The 20,000-nt window shown below is 49.0% G+C and overlaps 1 protein-coding gene across 4 annotated transcripts in view; it reads left to right on the forward strand.

Annotated features, from left to right (window-relative positions):
- The window catches only part of LOC110506000 (sodium/calcium exchanger 3), a 141,152-nt gene extending 121,344 nt beyond the window's left edge, over positions 1–19,808 (forward strand). For 2 of the 4 annotated variants that reach the window (XM_036962328.1, XM_036962329.1), the window contains exons 4-9: positions 532–549; positions 5,635–5,753; positions 7,071–7,170; positions 15,319–15,404; positions 17,249–17,435; positions 18,025–19,808. In XM_036962328.1, coding sequence (XP_036818223.1) covers positions 532–549; positions 5,635–5,753; positions 7,071–7,170; positions 15,319–15,404; positions 17,249–17,435; positions 18,025–18,401 — 887 coding nt within the window. In that variant the 3' untranslated portion in view covers positions 18,402–19,808. The remainder of the gene's footprint in view (positions 1–531; positions 550–5,634; positions 5,754–7,070; positions 7,171–15,318; positions 15,405–17,248; positions 17,436–18,024) is intronic. The other 2 variants (XM_036962330.1, XM_036962331.1) reach the window with 2 other exon arrangements.
- Positions 19,809–20,000: the final 192 nt, after the last annotated feature.

Consider the following 20,000-nt stretch of genomic DNA (forward strand, 5'->3'; position numbering starts at 1 on the left):
CTCTCCCTCTCCCTCTCCCTCACTCCCTCTCCATCTCTCTCTCTCTCTCCCTCCCTCTCTCTCTCTCTCTCGCTCTCTCTCCCTCTCTCTCTCTCGCCCTCTCCCTCACTCCCTCTCCATCTCTCTCTCTCTCCCTCCCTCCCTCTCTCTCTCTCTCTCTCCCTCCTTCTCTCTCTCCCTCTCCCTCTCCCTCTCCATCTCCCTCCCTCTCTCCCTCACTCCCGCTCCATCTCCCTCCCTCTCTCCCTCACTCCCTCTCCATCTCCCTCCCTCTCTCTCCCTCTCACTCCCTCTCTCTCTCCCTCCCTCCCTCTCTCTCTCTCTCTCTCTCTCTCTCTCTCACTCCCTCTCCATCTCCCTCCCTCTCTCTCTCTCTCTCTCTCTCTCTCTCTCTCTCTCCCTCCCTCTCCCTCACTCCCTCTCCATCTCTCTCTCTCTCTCCCTCCCTCTCTCTCTCTCTCTCTCTCTCTCTCTCTCTCTTCCTCTCCCTCTCTCTCTCTCTCTCTCTCTTCTGTTATTTTCTCTCCACAGCACTGTTACTGGCTGAAGGTAAGTCGTCTCGCTCTGTCTCTCTCTCTCTCTATTTTCTCTCCACTGTTACTGACTGAAGGTAAGTTGTCTTCTCCCTGCTGATGTCTCTCTGTCTCCTGTTGCTGTGATTTGAGGGGGTGTTGGAGCTAACTGGTCTGGTTTGAGGGGGTATTGGAGGGTCCCAGTGAGCTAACTGGTCTGGTTTGAGGGGTTATTGGAGGGTCCCAGTGAGCTAACTGGTCTGGTATGAGGGGGGATTGGAGGGTCCTAGTGAGCTAACTAACTGGTCTGGTATGAGCGGGGATTGGAGGGACTAGCTGCCTGCATGCTGGTCTGGTTTGAGGGGGGATTGGAGGGTCCCAGTGAGCTAACTGGTCTGGTATGAGGGGGGATTGGAGGGACTAGCTGCCTGCATGCTGGTCTGGTTTGAGGGGGGATTGGAGGGTCCCAGTGAGCTAACTGGTCTGGTATGAGGGGGGATTGGAGGGACTAGCTGCCTGCATGCTGGTCTGGTTTGTGTCTGTTCTAATGTTTGAGAATGTTATAAAACATTAGAGAGAAATAGTATAGAGAAAGTTAGAGCCCAGAGTCTTAACATTTTTAAATGTTTTTCATTTGACTAATTTAGCAGGCGCTCTTATCCAGAGCGACTTACAGTTAGTGAATGAATCTTTAGATAGCTAGGTGAGACAAATGAAATGTATTTATATAGCCCTTATTACATCAGCTGATATCTCAAAGTGCTGTACAGAAACCCCAGCCTAAAACCCCCAAAACAGCAAGCAATGCAGGTGTAGAAGCACGGTGGCTAGGAAAAACTCCCTAGAAAGGCCAGAACCTAGGAAGAAACCTAGAGAGGAACCAGGCTATGTGGGGTGGCCAGTCCTCTTCTGGCTGTGCCGGGTCGGAGATTATAACAGAACATGGCCAAGATGTTCAAATGTTCATAAATGACCAGCGTGGTCAAATAATAATAATCACAGTGGTTGTCGAGGGTGCAACAAGTCAGCACCTCAGGAGTAAATGTCAGTTGGCTTTTCATAGCCGATTATTAAGAGTATCTCTACCGCTCCTACTGTCTCTAGAGAGTTGAAAACAGCAGGTCTGGGACAGGTAGCAGGTCCCAGGTAGCACGTCCCAGGTAGCAGGTCCCAGGTAGCACGTCTCAGGTAGCACGTCCCAGGTAGCACGTCTCAGGTAGCACGTCCCAGGTAGCAGGTCCCAGGTAGCACGTCTCAGGTAGCACGTCCCAGGTAGCACGTCTCAGGTAGCACGTCCCAGGTAGCAGGTCCCAGGTAGCACGTCCCAGGTAGCACGTCCCAGGTAGCACGTCCCAGGTAACACGTCCCAGGTAGCAGGTCCCAGGTAGCAGGTCCCAGGTGGCAGGTCCCAGGTGGCAGGTCCCAGGTAGCACGTCCCAGGTAGCACGTCCCAGGTAGAACGTCCCAGGTAGCACGTCCCAGGTAGCAGTAGCAGGTCCCAGGTAGCAGGTCCCAGGTAGCACGTCCCAGGTAGCAGGTCCCAGGTAGCAGGTCCCAGGTAGCAGGTCCCAGGTAGCAGGTCCCAGGTAGCAGGTCCCAGGTAGCAGGTCCCAGGTAGCACGTCCCAGGTAGCAGGTCCCAGGTAGCAGGTCCCAGGTAGCAGGTCCCAGGTAGCAGGTCCCAGGTAGCAGGTCCCAGGTAGCAGGTCCCAGGTAGCAGGTCCCAGGTAGCACGTCCCAGGTAGCACGTCCCAGGTAGCAGGTCCCAAGTAGCAGGTCCCAGGTAGCAGGTCCCAGGTAGCACGTCCCAGGTAGCACGTCCCAGGTAGCACGTCCCAGGTAGCACGTCCCAGGTAGCAGGTCCCAGGTAGCACGTCCCAGGTAGCACGTCCCAGGTAGCACGTCTCAGACAACCACATATCACAGTCATAGTAAGACATTTTTTCCTCAATAAAGTAGCCATCTCTCTTCCTCCCCTCTCCTCTCTTCTCTCCTCTTAAGATGAGGGAGGACGATTTATTTTTCATGATCACGGCCTTATTTCTATCACAGCATATTGGATGACTGTCATTCATATTCCATTCATTCAGCTCAATGTAACAGCGATAGGTTTAGGCTACTACCGGATTCTAGAATGTTTCCTTGTACCCCTTATGAGGTTGATACAACCTAGCCTATGAATGAAAGTTGTACAATGTAGGTGCACACAGGTCGAGTTAACATTTTGAGGTGACAGACAGTGACATGGACAGACAAACCGCCTTGCACACTCTGGCCTGCATCTAGTTGATCGAGGGTGTAATCATTAGTCCAACAGTTGCAAACGAGAGTTTCTATTGGACGAATTCAGGTATGTTCATCCCCGTTTCGTTCCGTTTGCTTCCGTTTTTAGAAACGTTTTTCGGAATCGGCAGAATGAATACACCTCTGATCACGGGTAAACACAGTTCACTTTCATAGAAGCCACGTTGTATTCCTTCTGGCATCTATTATCCTCTCCTCTCCTCACCTTTTCCATTCGTTTGTGGACTTCAATGCACTACCCATCAGCTGGATGTGACCAGGCAAAAAAAAAATACAACTTTCCAAGCCAAACCATATCATAACCGCTACACACAGCCTACATTGTTGTCACCATATTAGCTAAAGTAACCTCATAGTCAACATAGCTAATAGAACTAACGTGTTAGTAAACCTGCTATAATCATGAAGTAACGTTACAGTAAACAGTCAGTAAGCAGTCTAGTAGTTACACCGTGTGTCGTCTGTGTCTGTGTCTGTGTCTGTGTCTGTTTGTGTGTGTGAGCGCGAGAGAGAGCAGAGGACAGGATGATAGAGGAGCAGAAGACAGGATGAGAGAGGAGCAGAGAGGACAGTAGGAGAGAGGAGCAAAGAGGACAGGAGGAGAGAGGACAGGAGGAGAGAGGAGCAGAGAGGACAGTAGGAGAGAGGAGCAAAGAGGACAGGAGGAGAGAGGACAGGAGGAGAGAGGACAGGAGGAGAGAGGAGCAGAGAGGACAGGAGGAGAGAGGAGCAAAGAGGACAGGAGGAGAGAGGAGCAGAGAGGACAGGAGGAGAGAGGAGCAGAGAGGACAGGAGGAGAGAAGAACAGAGGACAGGATGAGAGAAAAGCAGAGAGGACAGGAGGAGAGAGGAGCAGAGAGGACAGGAGGAGAGAGGAGCAGAGAGGACAGGAGGAGAGAGGAGCAGAGAGGACAGGAGGAGAGAGGACAGGAGGAGAGAGGACAGGAGGAGAGAGGAGGAGAGAGGAGCAGAGAGGACAGGAGGAGAGAGGAAGAGAGAGGAGCAGAGAGGACAGGAGGAGAGAGGACAGGAGGAGAGAGGACAGGAGGAGAGAGGAGAGGAGCAGAGAGGACAGGATAGAGGGATGAGACGGAATGAAAGGGATTGTGACAGAGGATCACTCTCTAACAGAGACAGAACGGAGAGCAGTGGTTCACTTTGTCCAGCACTTAGGCTCTGTGATAGAAGCGTCCTTAGTGTTTGCCCCGTCCACGTGGAACTGTAGTGTCCGATGACGTCATTTTTTGCTTGTTTGGACAATGTGTTTAAAGAGCTTCTGCAATAAAGGAAATATTGACCTTTAGAAGGAGTGGTTTGATGTGGTTGCATTTTAATCCAGTGCCTGCACAGTTCAACAAGATGAGCTCAGCTTATTAGGCTCAGTCTCACTCTCACTCTCCTCTCCTCTCCTCTCCTCTCCTCTCCTGTTCTCTCTCTTCTCCTCCTCTCCTCTCCTCTCCTCTCACTCTCCTCTCCTCTCCTCTCCTCTCCTCTCACTCTCCTCTCCTCTCCTCTCCTCTCCTCTCCTCTCCTCTCCTCTCACTCTCCTCTCCTCTCCTCTCCTCTCCTCTCCTCTCCTCTCCTGTTCTCTCTCTTCTCCTCCTCTCCTCTCCTCTCCTCTCCTCTCACTCTCCTCTCCTCTCCTCTCCTCTCCTCTCCTCTCCTCTCCTCTCCTGTTCTCTCTCTTCTCCTCCTCTCCTCTCCTGTTCTCTCTCCTCTCCTCTCCTCTCCTCTCCTCCTCTCCTCTCCTCTCCTGTTCTCTCTCTTCTCCTCCTCTCCTCTCCTGTTCTCTCTCCTCTCTTCTCCTCTTCTCTTCTCCTTCCCTTCCCTTCCCTTCTCCTCTCCTCTCCTCTCCTCTCCTCTCCTCTCCTCTCCTCTCCTCTCCTCTCCTCTCCTCTCCTGTCCTCTCTCCTCCTCTCCTCTCCTCTCCTCTCCTCTCCTCTCCTCTCCTCTCCTCTCCTCTCCTCTCCTCTCCTGTTCTCTCTCTTCTCCTCCTCTCCTCTCCTGTTCTCTCTCCTCTCTTCTCCTCTCCTCTCCTCTCCTCTCCTCTCCTGTTCTCTCTCTTCTCCTCCTCTCCTCTCCTGTTCTCTCTCCTCTCTTCTCCTCTTCTCTTCTCCTTCCCTTCCCTTCCCTTCTCCTCTCCTCTCCTCTCCTCTCCTCTCCTCTCCTCTCCTCTCCTCTCCTCTCCTCTCCTCTCCTCTCCTGTCCTCTCTCCTCCTCTCTTCTCCTCTCCTCTCCTCTCCTCTCCTCTCCTCTCCTCTCCTCTCCTCTCCTCTCCTGTTCTCTCTCTTCTCCTCCTCTCCTCTCCTGTTCTCTCTCCTCTCTTCTCCTCTTCTCTTCTCCTCTCCTTCCCTTCCCTTCCCCTCTCCTCTCCTCTCCTCTCCTCTCCTCTCCTCTCCTCTCCTCTCTCCTCCTCTCTTCTCCTCTCCTCTCCTGTCCTGTTCTCTCTCCTCTCCTCTCCTCTCCTCTCCTCTCCTCTCCTCTCCTCTCCTCTCCTCTCCTGTCCTCTCTCCTCCTCTCCTCTCCTCTCCTCTCCTCTCCTCTCCTGTTCTCTCTCCTCTCTTCTCCTCTCCTCTTCTCTCTCCTCTCTTCTCCTCTCCTTCCCTTCCCTTCTCCTCTCCTCTCCTCTCCTCTCCTCTCCTCTCCTCTCCTCTCCTCTCCTCTCCTCTCCTCTCCTCTCCTCTCCTGTTCTCTCTCCTCTCCTCTCCTCTCCTCTCCTCTCCTCTCCTCTCCTCTCCTCTCCTCTCCTCTCCTCTCCTCTCCTCTCCTGTCCTGTCCTGTCCTGTCCTGTCCTGTCCTTGTCTCTCCACTTCCCACAGATGTCCCTAAGTTCTCGTCAGAGGAAGAGGAGGCTAAGCGGATCGCGGAGATGGGGAAGCCAGTGCTGGGGGAACACTCCAAACTGGAGGTCATCATCGAGGAGTCCTACGAGTTCAAGGTACGGGACAGTCTGTCACTCCAACTGTCACTCCAACTGTCACTCCAACACACGCACGCACATACACATACACACACACACAGCTAAACACTCTCACCATCAAAGGTTGAAGTGTGTTTTTGTGACTCCCCATCAGAGCCAGCGGATGAATGAATTCAGTTGATGTTGCTGCCATCATGTGGAGAATCATGTGAACTTCATGTCTTTGTTCTAATAACAATCTCAAATCAAATCAAATTGTATTGGGTCTGGCTGTACACATATTTAGCAGATGTTATTGCGGGTGTAGAGAAATGCTTGTGTTCCTAGTGCAGTAATATCTAACAATTCACAACAATACACGGGGCGGCAGGGTAGCCTAGTGGTTAGAGCGTTGGACTAGTAACCGGAAGGTTGCGAGTTCAAACCCCCGAGCTGACAAGGTACAAATCTGTCGTTCTGCCCCTGAACAGGCAGTTAACCCACTGTTCCCAGGCCGTCATTGAAAATAAGAATTTGTTCTTAACTGACTTGCCTGGTTAAATAAAGGTAAAAAAATAATTTAAAAAAAAAAAAATATATATATATATATATATATATAAATATAAGAATGGAATTAAGAAATATATACATATTATCATTGGTATCGTCCAAACTGTAATAATAATAATACTAATCCAACCCCCAGCTGTAACCAGATTGGTATAGTCCAAACTGTAATTATAATAATAATAATAATAATAATACTAATCCAACCCCCAGCTGTAACCAGATTGGTATAGTCCAAACTGTAATAATAATAATAATACTAATCCAACCCCCATCTGTAACCAGATTGGTATAGTCCAAACTGTAATAATAATAATAATACTAATCCAACCCCCAGCTGTAACCAGATTGGTATAGTCCAAACTGTAATAATAATAATAATACTAATCCAACCCCCAGCTGTAACCAGATTGGTATAGTCCAAACTGTAATAATAATAATAATAAGCCAACCCCCAGCTGTAACCAGATTGGTATAGTCCAAACTGTAATAATAATAATAATAATCCAACCCCCAGGTGTAACCAGATTGGTATAGTCCAAACTGTAATAATAATAATAAGCCAACCCCCAGCTGTAACCAGATTGGTATAGTCCAAACTGTAATAATAATAGTCCAACCCCCAGCTGTAACCAGATTGGTCCATACTGAGATGCTATAATAATCAGTTAAATACATGGCCCACCAAGGGAGCCTCCAAGGCTCTGGACAGAAATAGTGCACTAGATTGGGAGTAGGGTGCATTTGGGATGCAGACTGAGTGTATTTCCTATGTGCCTTTTCCCTCAGAACACAGTGGACAAGCTGATCAAGAAGACGAACCTGGCTCTGGTGGTGGGCACCAACTCCTGGAGACAACAGTTCATGGAGGCTATCACAGTCAGTGCAGGTAAACACCAGCTCCTAGACCAGTCAGTGCAGGTAAACACCAGCTCCTAGACCAGTCAGTGCAGGTAAACACCAGCTCCTAGACCAGTCAGTACAGATAAACACCAGCTCCTAGACCAGTCAGTGCAGGTAAACACCAGCTCCTAGACCAGTCAGTGCAGGTAAACACCAGCTCCTAGACCAGTCAGTACAGATAAACACCAGCTCCTAGACCAGTCAGTACAGATAAACACCAGCTCCTAGACCAGTCAGTACAGATAAACACCAGCTCCTAGACCAGTCAGTGCAGATAAACACCAGCTCCTAGACCAGTCAGTACAGATAAACACCAGCTCCTAGACCAGTCAGTGCAGATAAACACCAGCTCATAGACCAATCAGTACAGATAAACACCAGCTCCTAGACCAATCAGTACAGATAAACACCAGCTCCTAGACCAGTCAGTGCAGATAAACACCAGCTCCTAGAACAGTCAGTACAGATAAACACCAGCTCCTAGACCAGTCAGTGCAGGTAAACACCAGCTCCTAGACCAGTCAGTACAGATAAACACCAGCTCCTAGACCAGTCAGTGCAGGTAAACACCAGCTCCTAGACCAGTCAGTGCAGGTAAACACCAGCTCCTAGACCAGTCAGTGCAGGTAAACACCAGCTCCTAGACCAGTCAGTGCAGGTAAACACCAGCTCCTAGACCAGTCAGTGCAGGTAAACACCAGCTCCTAGACCAGTCAGTGCAGGTAAACACCAGCTCCTAGACCAGTCAGTGCAGGTAAACACCAGCTCCTAGACCAGTCAGTGCAGGTAAACACCAGCTCCTAGACCAGTCAGTGCAGGTAAACACCAGCTCCTAGACCAGTCAGTGCAGATAAACACCAGCTCCTAGACCAGTCAGTGCAGGTAAACACCAGCTCCTAGACCAGTCAGTGCAGGTAAACACCAGCTCCTAGACCAGTCAGTACAGGTAAACACCAGCTCCTAGACCAGTCAGTACAGGTAAACACCAGCTCCTAGACCAGTCAGTACAGGTAAACACCAGCTCCTAGACCAGTCAGTGCAGGTAAACACCAGCTCCTAGACCAGTCAGTGCAGGTAAACACCAGCTCCTAGACCAGTCAGTGCAGGTAAACACCAGCTCCTAGACCAGTCAGTGCAGGTAAACACCAGCTCCTAGACCAGTCAGTACAGATAAACACCAGCTCCTAGACCAGTCAGTGCAGGTAAACACCAGCTCCTAGACCAGTCAGTACAGATAAACACCAGCTCCTAGACCAGTCAGTGCAGATAAACACCAGCTCCTAGACCAGTCAGTACAGGTAAACACCAGCTCCTAGACCAGTCAGTGCAGATGAACACCAGCTCCTAGACCAGTCAGTGCAGGTAAACACCAGCTCCTAGACCAGTCAGTGCAGGTAAACACCAGCTCCTAGACCAGTCAGTACAGGTAAACACCAGCTCCTAGACCAGTCAGTACAGGTAAACACCAGCTCCTAGACCAGTCAGTGCAGGTAAACACCAGCTCCTAGACCAGTCAGTGCAGGTAAACACCAGCTCCTAGACCAGTCAGTGCAGGTAAACACCAGCTCCTAGACCAGTCAGTGCAGGTAAACACCAGCTCCTAGACCAGTCAGTGCAGGTAAACACCAGCTCCTAGACCAGTCAGTACAGATAAACACCAGCTCCTAGACCAGTCAGTACAGATAAACACCAGCTCCTAGACCAGTCAGTGCAGGTAAACACCAGCTCCTAGACCAGTCAGTGCAGGTAAACACCAGCTCCTAGACCAGTCAGTACAGGTAAACACCAGCTCCTAGACCAGTCAGTGCAGGTAAACACCAGCTCCTAGACCAGTCAGTACAGGTAAACACCAGCTCCTAGACCAGTCAGTACAGATAAACACCAGCTCCTAGACCAGTCAGTGCAGATAAACACCAGCTCCTAGACCAGTCAGTGCAGGTAAACACCAGCTCCTAGACCAGTCAGTGCAGGTAAACACCAGCTCCTAGACCAGTCAGTGCAGATAAACACCAGCTCCTAGACCAGTCAGTACAGATAAACACCAGCTCCTAGACCAGTCAGTACAGGTCCCACTCTAGTGGACGTCGTGTAAGGGAGAAGAGGAAAATGGTCGAAACATTGTGATCGTAATCGTTCACCATCTTTTACAGGTTTTATACATCAGACAGTATGTGTTGGGTCTAAGGGGAGCCAGGTAGCGATCAGAGCACTCAAAGAAAGAGGATATTTAAAATTTTAAAAATACATTGTGACAAAAAACATGGATCTCTGATCGTTGAGTTTTGATTGTTATATATTATAAAATATGTGTTTATATATGTTATATCGGAAACTGTGGAGTATGTTTTTGTTGTTGTTGTTCAATCTAGGTTATCGTCCTATGATCCCGCAACACTAAAACTGTCCCGTTGGATGATTCGTTTATTTTAGGCGGTTGCATAAAAATACATTCCCCTGATGTTACAAGAATGTTCCTGGAACACATTTCATCTGCTCTTTAAAATGTTCCCAGAATGTTTTATTTACATTGTGGGAACAGTCTGTTGGGAACAGTCTGTTGGGAACAGTCTGATGGCAACAGTCTGTTGGGAACTGTCTGATGGGAACAGTCTGTTGGGAACAGTCTGTTGGGAACAGTCTGTTGGGAACAGTCTGTTGGGAACCGTCTGATGGGAACAGTCTGATGGGAACAGTCTGTTGGGAACAGTCTGTTGGGAACAGTCTGTTGGGAACAGTCTGTTGGGAACCGTCTGATGGGAACAGTCTGTTGGGAACCGTCTGTTGGGAACCGTCTGTTGGGAACCGTCTGTTGGGAACCGTCTGATGGGAACAGTCTGATGGGAACAGTCTGATGGGAACAGTCTGTTGGGAACCGTCTGTTGGGAACCGTCTGATGCGAACAGTCTGTTGGGAACAGTCTGTTGGGAACAGTCTGACGGGAACAGTCTGACGGGAACAGTCTGTTGGGAACAGTCTGTTGGGAACAGTCTGTTGGGAACATTGTAGGGAACAGTCTGTTGGGAACAGTCTGTTGGGAACAGTCTGGTGGGAACAGTCTGTTGGGAACAGTCTGGTGGGAACAGTCTGATGGGAACAGTCTGTTGGGAACAGTCTGTTGGGAACCGTCTGTTGGGAACCATCTGTTGGGAACAGTCTGTTGGGAACATTGTAGGGAACAGTCTGTTGGGAACAGTCTGATGGGAACAGTCTGATGGGAACAGTCTGATGGGAACAGTCTGATGGGAACAGTCTGTTGGGAACAGTCTGACGGGAACCGTCTGTTGGGAACATTGTTGGGAACCGTCTGTTGGGAACCGTCTGTTGGGAACAGTCTGTTGGGAATAGTCTGTTGGGAACCGTCTGATGGGAACCGTCTGTTGGGAACCGTCTGTTGGGAACCGTCTGTTGGGAACAGTCTGATGGGAACATTGTAGGGACGTCAGAAAGATGTGTTCCCAAAAAAACACAAAAACGGTTTCCTTGTTTCTTTTAGAGTGAAAATAACATTCAACTGATGTTGAAAGAACGTTCCCAGAACACATTTTTACACTCTTTTAAAAAAGTTCCTAAAACATTTTATTTAGGTTCTGCAAACATTGTGGGGATACGCAAAGAGATAAACACTAAAACTGTCCAGTTGTGCTGACATTCAGATAATGTTTCGTATTAGAGGACACAAAACATTCCTTTTGATGTTGACAGAATGTTGAGTTCTTTAATAAAAGGTTCCCAGACATGTAATTAGGGTCTGGGAACAGTGTATTTACCTTAAAAGAGATGTTCAGTTGTGATGACATTCATACAATGTTTAAGTTAGGTTGCAGAGGACATTCCCTTAATGTTGTACAAAAAAACAAAAAACGTTATTTAAAGGTTCCCAGAACATTGAATTAAGTTAAAGATATAAGGCAATGTAACACTAAGAGTACCAACCAAACATGTTGCCTTTTAACGTTGTATTTACGTTTGAGCTGATCTTAATAGCTTTAGTAATATGTAAAACAAAATATATAATAACGTCAACAAGACTTGCTTGCGTGCTGTCACGACAACAGACTACAAATGATACCACATCCAGAAAGCGTTCCGAACATCGGAGACATCGGAGCCAGAAGGAGACATCGGAGCCAGAAGGAGACATCGGAGACATCGGAAACATCGGAGACATCGGAGACATCGGAAACATCGGGGACCTCGGGGACATCGGAGACCTCGGGGACATCGGAGCCAGAAGGAGACATCGGAGACGTCGGAGACGTCGGAGCCAGAAGGAGAGAGAGAGAGTCGGACGCGATGTAGAGAAGACGGCTAGACTTTCCTTAGCCACGGAGAGGAGACATTTCTCCCTACGTCACCGCTCCTCCGCAGTCTCTTTAGCTCCACACAGTCAACTCCTGGAAGGCCCTCCCTCTGTCACTTTGGTGTTCAAATATTTAATCCCGATGGCTCTCTGTATTATATAATCAGCTCCACGCTGAAAAATGTATGTCCCTCACATGACCTGCCACTTTGAATCATGCCAGCACCCACCTACATATACCTAGGCCTGTCTAACCTCCTGCCAGCACCCACCACTCTGCCTACATATACCTAGACCTGTCTAACCTCCTGCCAGCACCCACCTATATATACCTAGGCCTGTCTAACCTCCTGCCAGCACCCACCTATATATACCTAGACCTGTCTAACCTCCTGCCAGCACACACCTATATATACCTAGACCTGTCTAACCTCCTGCCAGCACCTGGCTCTGCGTCCCACCTAGTCCCCTGCCCAGCTACCCTCCATGGAGGCCTGGTGTTGGCCGTGGGGAACTGGGCCATTCACTCACAGTACTTGTCAGGCTACCAACCTCTGTTGAGGTATGAGTCTATGTTCCTGTTAGAGTGGATTAAACACACTGAAAAACAGGACGTAACTATGAAATACAACAATCTGCTGTTATGAAATATTCCTCAATGTGTAATAAATTAAAATGATTCTCTTCCTTCCCCTTGATGTCATTCCGCTTTCCTATCTCCCCCTCCTCCATCACAATCCATCACATTCTGTCCTCCTCCTCCTCCATCACAATCCCTCCATTCTGTCCTCCTCCTCCTTCATCACAATCCCTCCATTTTGTCCTCCTCCTCCTCCATCACAATCCCTCCATTCTGTCCTCCTCCTTCATAACAATCCCTCCATTCTGTCCTCCTCCTCCTCCATCACAATCCCTCCATTCTGTCCTCCTTCTTCATCCCAATCCCTCCATTCTGTCCTCCTCCTCCTTCATCACAATCCCTCCATTCTGTCCTCCTCCTCCATCACAATCCCTCCATTCTGTCCTCCTTCTTCATCCCAATCCCTCCATTCTGTCCTCCTCCTCCTTCATCACAATCCCTCCATTCTGTCCTCCTTCTTCATCCCAATCCCTCCATTCTGTCCTACTCCTCCTTCATCACAATCCCTCCATTCTGTCCTCCTCCTACTTCATCACAATCCCTCCATTCTGTCCTCCTCCTCCATCACAATCCATCACATTCTGTCCTTCTCCATCACAATCCCTCCATTCTGTCCTCGTCCTACATCACAATCCCTCCATTCTGTCCTCCTCCTCCATCACAATCCCTCCATTCTGTCCTCCTCCTCCTCCTTCATAACAATCCCTCCATTCTGTCCTCCTCCTCCCCCATCACAATCCCTCCATTCTGTCCTCCTCCTCCATTACAATCCCTCCATTCTGTCCTCCTCCTCCATCACAATCCCTCCATTCTGTCCTCCCCCTCCTCCATCACAATCCTTCCATTCTGTCCTCCTCCTCCTCCTCCTCCTCCATCACAATCCCTCCATTCTGTCCTCCTCCTCCTTCATAACAATCCCTCCATTCTGTCCTCCTCCTCCATCACAATCCCTCCATTATGTCCTCCTCCATCACAATCCCTCCATTCTGTCCTCGTCATCCTCCTCCATCACAATCCCTCCATTCTGTCCTCGTCATCCTCCTCCATCACAATCCCTCCATTCTGTCCTCCTTCTTCATCACAATCCCTCAATTCTGTCCTCCTCCTCCTCATCACAATCCCTCCTTTTTGTCCTCCTCCTCCATCACAATCCCTCCATTCTGTCCTCCTCCATCACAATCCCTCCATTCTGTCCTCCTCCTCCTCCATCACAATCCCTCCATTCTGTCCTCCTCCTCCTTCATCACAATCCCTTCATTCTGTCCTCCTCCTCAATCACAATCCCTCCATTCTGTCCCCCTCCTCCTCCATCACAATCCCTCCATTCTGTCCTCCTCCTCAATCACAATCCCTCCATTCTGTCCCCCTCCTCCTCCATCACAATCCCTCCATTCTGTCCTCCTCCTCAATCACAATCCCTCCATTCTGTCCTCATCCTCAATCACAATCCCTCCATTTTGTCCTCCTCCATCACAATTCCTCCATTTTGTCCTCCTCCATCACAATCCCTCCATTCTGTCCCCCTCCTCCATCACAATCCCTCCATTCTGTCCTCCTCCTCCATTCTGTCCTCCTCCTCCATCACAATCCCTCCATTCTGTCCCCCTCCTCCATCACAATCCCTCCATTCTGTCCTCCTCCTCCATCACAATCGCTCCATTCTGTCCTCCTCCTCCATCACAATCCCTCCATTCTGACCCCTCCTCCATCACAATCCCTCCATTCTGTCCTCCTCCTCCTCCTTCATAACAATCCCTCCATTCTGTCCTCCTCCTCCATCACAATCCCTCCATTCTGTCCTCCTCCTCCATCACAATCCCTCCATTCTGTCCTCCTCCTCCATTCTGTCCTCCTCCTCCATCACAATCCCTCCATTCTGTCCCCCTCCTCCATCACAATCCCTCCATTCTGTCCTCCTCCTCCATCACAATCCCTCCATTCTGTCCTCCTCCTCCATCACAATCCCTCCATTCTGACCCCTCCTCCATCACAATCCCTCCATTCTGTCCTCCTCCTCCTCCTTCATAACAATCCCTCCATTCTGTCCCCCTCCTCCATCACAATCCCTCCATTCTGTCCCCCTCCTCCATCACAATCCCTCCATTCTGTCCCCCTCTACCATCACAATCCCTCCATTCGGTCTTCCTCCTCCATTCTGTTCTCCTCCTCTTCCATCACAATCCCTCCATTCTGTCCTCCTCCTCTTCCATCACAATCCCTCCATTCTGTCCCCCTCCTCTATCACAATCCCTCCATTCTGACCCCCTCCTCCATCACAATCCCTCCATTCTGTCCTCCTCCTTCATCACAATCCCTCCATTCTGTCCCCCTTCTCCATCACAATCCCTCCATTCTGTCCTCCTCCTCCATCACAATCCCTCCATTTTGTCCTCCTCCATCACAATCCCTATATTCTGTCCTCCTCCTCCTCCATCACAATCCCTCCATTCTGTCCTCCTCCTCCTCCATCACAATCCCTCCATTCTGTCCTCCTCCTCCATTCTGTCCTCCTCCTCCATCACAATCCCTCCATTCTGTCCTCCTCCTCCATCACAATCCCTCCCTTCTGTCCCCCTCCTCCATCACAATCCCTCCATTCTGTCCCCCTCCTCCATCACAATCCCTCCATTCTGTCCCCCTCTACCATCACAATCCCTCCATTCGGTCTTCCTCCTCCATTCTGTTCTCCTCCTCTTCCATCACAATCCCTCCATTCTGTCCTCCTCCTCTTCCATCACAATCCCTCCATTCTGTCCCCCTCCTCTATCACAATCCCTCCATTCTGACCCCCTCCTCCATCACAATCCCTCCATTCTGTCCTCCTCCTTCATCACAATCCCTCCTTTCTGTCCCCCTCCTCCTCCATCACAATCCCTCCATTCTGTCCCCCTCCTCCTCCATCACAATCCCTCCTTTCTGTATTACTCTTCTATCACTCCATCATCTACCTCTCCTTCCTCTGTTCCTGTTCTCTCTCTTCTCTTCATCTCTCCCTTCACTGTCCCTATACCTCCTTCCAATACCTGCTCCTCTTCATCACTCCATCACACGTCTATCCTTCCCTCTACCCTCTCTCTTCCCTCCCTTCATTGTCGCTACCTGCTCCCTTTTCTTCTCCTCTTCATCATTCCATCCCTCCCCTCCACCTCTCCATCTCCCCTCCTCTCCCCCGCTCCTCCCTCCCTTGTCCCTAGGAGACGAGGATGAGGAAGACTCTGGTGAAGAGCGTCTCCCGTCATGTTTCGACTACGTCATGCACTTCCTCACCGTCTTCTGGAAGGTCAGTTGACAGAGAGGTTAGAGGTTAGAGACACCTTCTGGAAGGTCAGTTCACAGAGAGGTTAGAGGTTAGAGACACCTTCTGGAAGGTCAGTTCACAGAGAGGTTAGAGACACCTTCTGGACGGTCAGTTGACTGAGAGGTTAGATGTCAGAGACACCTTCTGGAAGGTCAGTTGACTGAGAGGTTAGAGGTCAGAGACACCTTCTGGAAGGTCAGTTGACTGAGAGGTTAGAGGTCAGAGACACCTTCTGGAAGGCCAGTTGACAGAGGTTAGATGTCAGAGACACCTTCTGGAAGGTCAGTTCACAGAGAGGTTAGAGGTTAGAGACACCTTCTGGAAGGTCAGTTCACAGAGAGGTTAGAGACAGCTTCTGGAAGGTCAGTTCACAGAGAGGTTAGAGACACCTTCTGGAAGGTCAGTTCACAGAGAGGTTAGAGGTTAGAGACACCTTCTGGAAGGTCAGTTCACAGAGAGGTTAGAGGTTAGAGACACCTTCTGGAAGGTCAGTTGACAGAGAGGTTAGATGTCAGAGACACCTTCTGGAAGGTCAGTTCACAGAGAGGTTAGAGGTTAGAGACACCTTCTGGAAGGTCAGTTCATAGAGAGGTTAGAGACACCTTCTGGAAGGTCAGTTCACAGAGAGGTTAGAGACACCTTCTGGAAGGTCAGTTCACAGAGAGGTTAGAGGTTAGAGACACCTTCTGGAAGGTCAGTTCACAGAGAGGTTAGAGACACCTTCTGGAAGGTCAGTTCACAGAGAGGTTAGAGACACCTTCTGGAAGGTCAGTTCACAGAGAGGTTAGAGACAGCTTCTGGAAGGTCAGTTCACAGAGAGGTTAGAGACACCTTCTGGAAGGTCAGTTCACAGAGAGGTTAGAGGTTAGAGACACCTTCTGGAAGGTCAGTTCACAGAGAGGTTAGAGGTTAGAGACACCTTCTGGAAGGCCAGTTGACAGAGAGGTTAGATGTCAGAGACACCTTCTGGAAGGTCAGTTCACAGAGAGGTTAGAGGTTAGAGACACCTTCTGGAAGGTCAGTTCATAGAGAGGTTAGAGACACCTTCTGGAAGGTCAGTTCACAGAGAGGTTAGAGACACCTTCTGGAAGGTCAGTTCACAGAGAGGTTAGAGGTTAGAGACACCTTCTGGAAGGTCAGTTCACAGAGAGGTTAGAGACACCTTCTGGAAGGTCAGTTCACAGAGAGGTTAGAGACACCTTCTGGAAGGTCAGTTCACAGAGAGGTTAGAGACACCTTCTGGAAGGTCAGTTCACAGAGAGGTTAGAGACACCTTCTGGAAGGTCAGTTCACAGAGAGGTTAGAGGTTAGAGACACCTTCTGGAAGGTCAGTTCACAGAGAGGTTAGAGGTTAGAGACACCTTCTGGAAGGTCAGTTCACAGAGATGTTAAAGGTGTCAGAGACACCTTCTGGAAGATCAGGTGACAGAAAGGTTAGAGGTCAGAGACACCTTCTGGAAGGTCAGTTGACAGAGAGGTTAAAGGTTAGAGGTCAGAGACACCTTCTGGAAGGTCAGTTGACAGAGAGGTTAGAGGTCAGAGACACCTTCTGGAAGGTCAGTTCACAGAGAGGTTAGAGACAACTTCTGGAAGGTCAGTTGACAGAGAGGTTAAAGGTTAGAGGTCAGAGACACCTTCTGGAAGGTCAGTTGACAGAGAGGTTAGAGGTCAGAGACACCTTCTGGAAGGTCAGTTGAAAGATAGGTTAGAGGTCAGAGACACCTTCTGGAAGGTTTTATATAGCTGTTATAAAGCTTTGTGAATGCATTCATAAGGACACCTACAGTAAAGTGTTCAATTAGGATTATTCATATTGTTATTATTAGGTGCTGTTCGCCTGTGTTCCTCCCACGGACTACCTGAACGGCTGGGCCTGCTTCTTCATCTCCATCGTCATCATCGGCATGCTGACCGCAGTGATCGGCGATCTGGCCTCTCACTTTGGCTGCACCATCGGGCTGAAGGACTCTGTTACTGCCGTGGTGTTCGTGGCGCTGGGTACATCTGTCCCTGGTGAGCTCAGTAACGGGTGGTAGTGTGTGTGGGTTGCGGGGCATTGATTATCATACTGTGTGAATTGAATCGTCTCTCTCTCTCTCTTTCCCTCTCTCTCTCTCTTTCCCCCTCTCTCTCTCTCTCTTTCTCTCTCTCTCTCTCTCTCTCTCTCTCTCTCTCTCTCTCTCTCTCTCTCTCTTTCCCTCTCTCTCTCTCTCTCTTTCTCTTTCCCTCTCTCTCTCTCTCTCTCTCTCTCTCTCTCTCTCTCTTTCCCTCTCTCTCTCTCTCCCTATCTTTCTCTCTCTTTCTCTCTCTTTCCCTCTCTTTCCCTCTCTCTCTCTCTTTCCCTCTCTCTCTCTCTTTCCCCCTCTCTCTCTCTCTTTCCCTCTCTTTCCCTCTCTCTCTCGCTCTCTTTCCCTCTCTCTCTCTCTTTCCCCCTCTCTCTCTCTCTCTTTCTCTCTCTTTCCCTCTCTTTCCCTCTCTCTCTCTCTCTCTCTTTCCCTCTCTCTCCCTATCTTTCTCTCTCTTTCTCTCTCTTTCCCTCTCTTTCCCTCTCTTTCCCTCTCTTTCCCTCTCTTTCCCTCTCTTTCCCTCTCTCTCTCTCCAGACACATTTGCCAGTAAGGTAGCGGCGGTGCAGGACACATATGCAGACGCCTCCATCGGTAACGTGACGGGCAGCAACGCGGTCAACGTGTTCCTGGGCATCGGGGTGGCGTGGTCGATAGCCGCCATCTACTGGCACATGCAAGGCAAGCAGTTTGTGGTGGAGGCCGGCTCGCTGGCCTTCTCCGTCACCCTCTACACCATCTTCGCCTTCCTGGGGGTCTCCGTGCTGCTGTACCGCCGCCGGGCCCACATCGGGGGGGAGCTGGGCGGGCCGCGCGGCCACAGACTGGCCACCTCAGCCTTCTTCTTCAGTCTCTGGTTCCTCTACATCCTCTTCTCCAGCATGGAGGCCTACTGTCATATAGAGGGCTTCTAGAACACTTCTGAAACACTTCTGGAACACTTCTAGAACCCTTCTGAAAGGCTTCTGGAGCATTCTAGAGCCTCCTTTCAGGCTCCTTCCAGGAGGTTCAAAGTAGAACTGTAAGAAGTAAAAGTGGGAATGATGTGGAATGATGGTTTGTCGGTATAACGGGATGAGAAGAGGAAAAGTACAGGAAGTGAAGGGGGTTTGTGGTGGTAATAACCCCCTCTCCTCCACCCTCCCTCAACCCCCCCTCTAAGGACTCCCAGACGTGGTCAGTCTATCTATCGTTGTTAAGGCATTGAGAGCCGGTCTGTTACCCACGTAGGAGTGCTTACAGCTGGGATTGGGGAACCGTCATACTGGGGTGAGAGCACCAGGAGTGGGTCTCATCTGGTCTGGTCTCATCTGGTCTGGTTTGTATTCCACTAGAAGAGACATCAACTGGTCTTAAAACCGGAGAGATCTGAGCTACCATTAGAAGTCTATATTTTTCTCAAACACCTTGATGAGAACAACTTTTTTTTTTTACACAACAAACAAAAATGACACACAAAAAAAAGACAAATCAAAGATGCTATTTTCTGATCTTACATTGTGGAGAACAAAAAAAAGATGATATCGTTTAATGGATAATATGTTGTTGATGATGAGTGACAATTGAATGGACTCATAGTATTTAGTTTCCTATTTTTAAGGAACGAACACAGAGGCAAAGAGGAGGAACAACGGGAAAAAACGAAGTAACAAAACGAAGTAATGACAGATCAAAAACGAAGTAAGGACAGATCAAAAACGAAGTAACAAAACGAAGTAACGACAGATCAAAAACGAAGTAACGACAGATCAGAAACGAAGTAACAAAACGAAGTAACGACAGATCAACGATCAAACTAAAGACGGAAGGAAAAGAACAAGAAGAAGGAAAACAAGGATTATTAAACTGCCTTGAACATTACTTCATTACTCTCTCTCTCTATATATATATAATATAATATAGAGACATATTTTCTGTATATTTTGAATATTTATTTTCAATGTTGTCACATTTGGCTTCTTCAGTCCTACGGAGGAACGCTGTGGTTTGGTTTGGTTTGGTTTGAGGGGGTCGTAATCCTGGGAAAAGGATACCTAATGTCTCAAATGGCACCCTGCAGAGAGAAATACTTTTTCCCAGGGCTCATATAAGCTCTGGTGCACTACATAGGGAATAGGGCTCTGGTCAACGGTAGTGCACAACATATAGGGGATAGGTTGCCATTTGAGATGTACCCCGATGTTGTCTTCATGTTGTTTTCTAAATATCTATTACATCTTACCTAATGAATTTAAAGAAACATTGTATTTTAATTTATTATTAATATAAATATATTGCTCTCACAAAGGTTTCACATTTTATTAAATCAACAACAACAACAACCCCCCCCCCCCCCCCCCCCCTCCTCCTCCCCCAAAAAATAAAAAATGTGTTTCTGTAGAAAACTGTAACTGATTGATAATTCAGAGGTATTTTTCTACTGGTCTTCCATGATGCACTTTGCTGTAAAACATCTTATTTATTGAGACTTCTGTTCCCATGTGACGTACAAGATGGTAATATTGAACTATAAT

This window comes from Oncorhynchus mykiss, chromosome 25 (assembly GCF_013265735.2).
Source record: "Oncorhynchus mykiss isolate Arlee chromosome 25, USDA_OmykA_1.1, whole genome shotgun sequence".
Classification (NCBI taxonomy): Eukaryota; Metazoa; Chordata; class Actinopteri; order Salmoniformes; family Salmonidae; genus Oncorhynchus; species Oncorhynchus mykiss.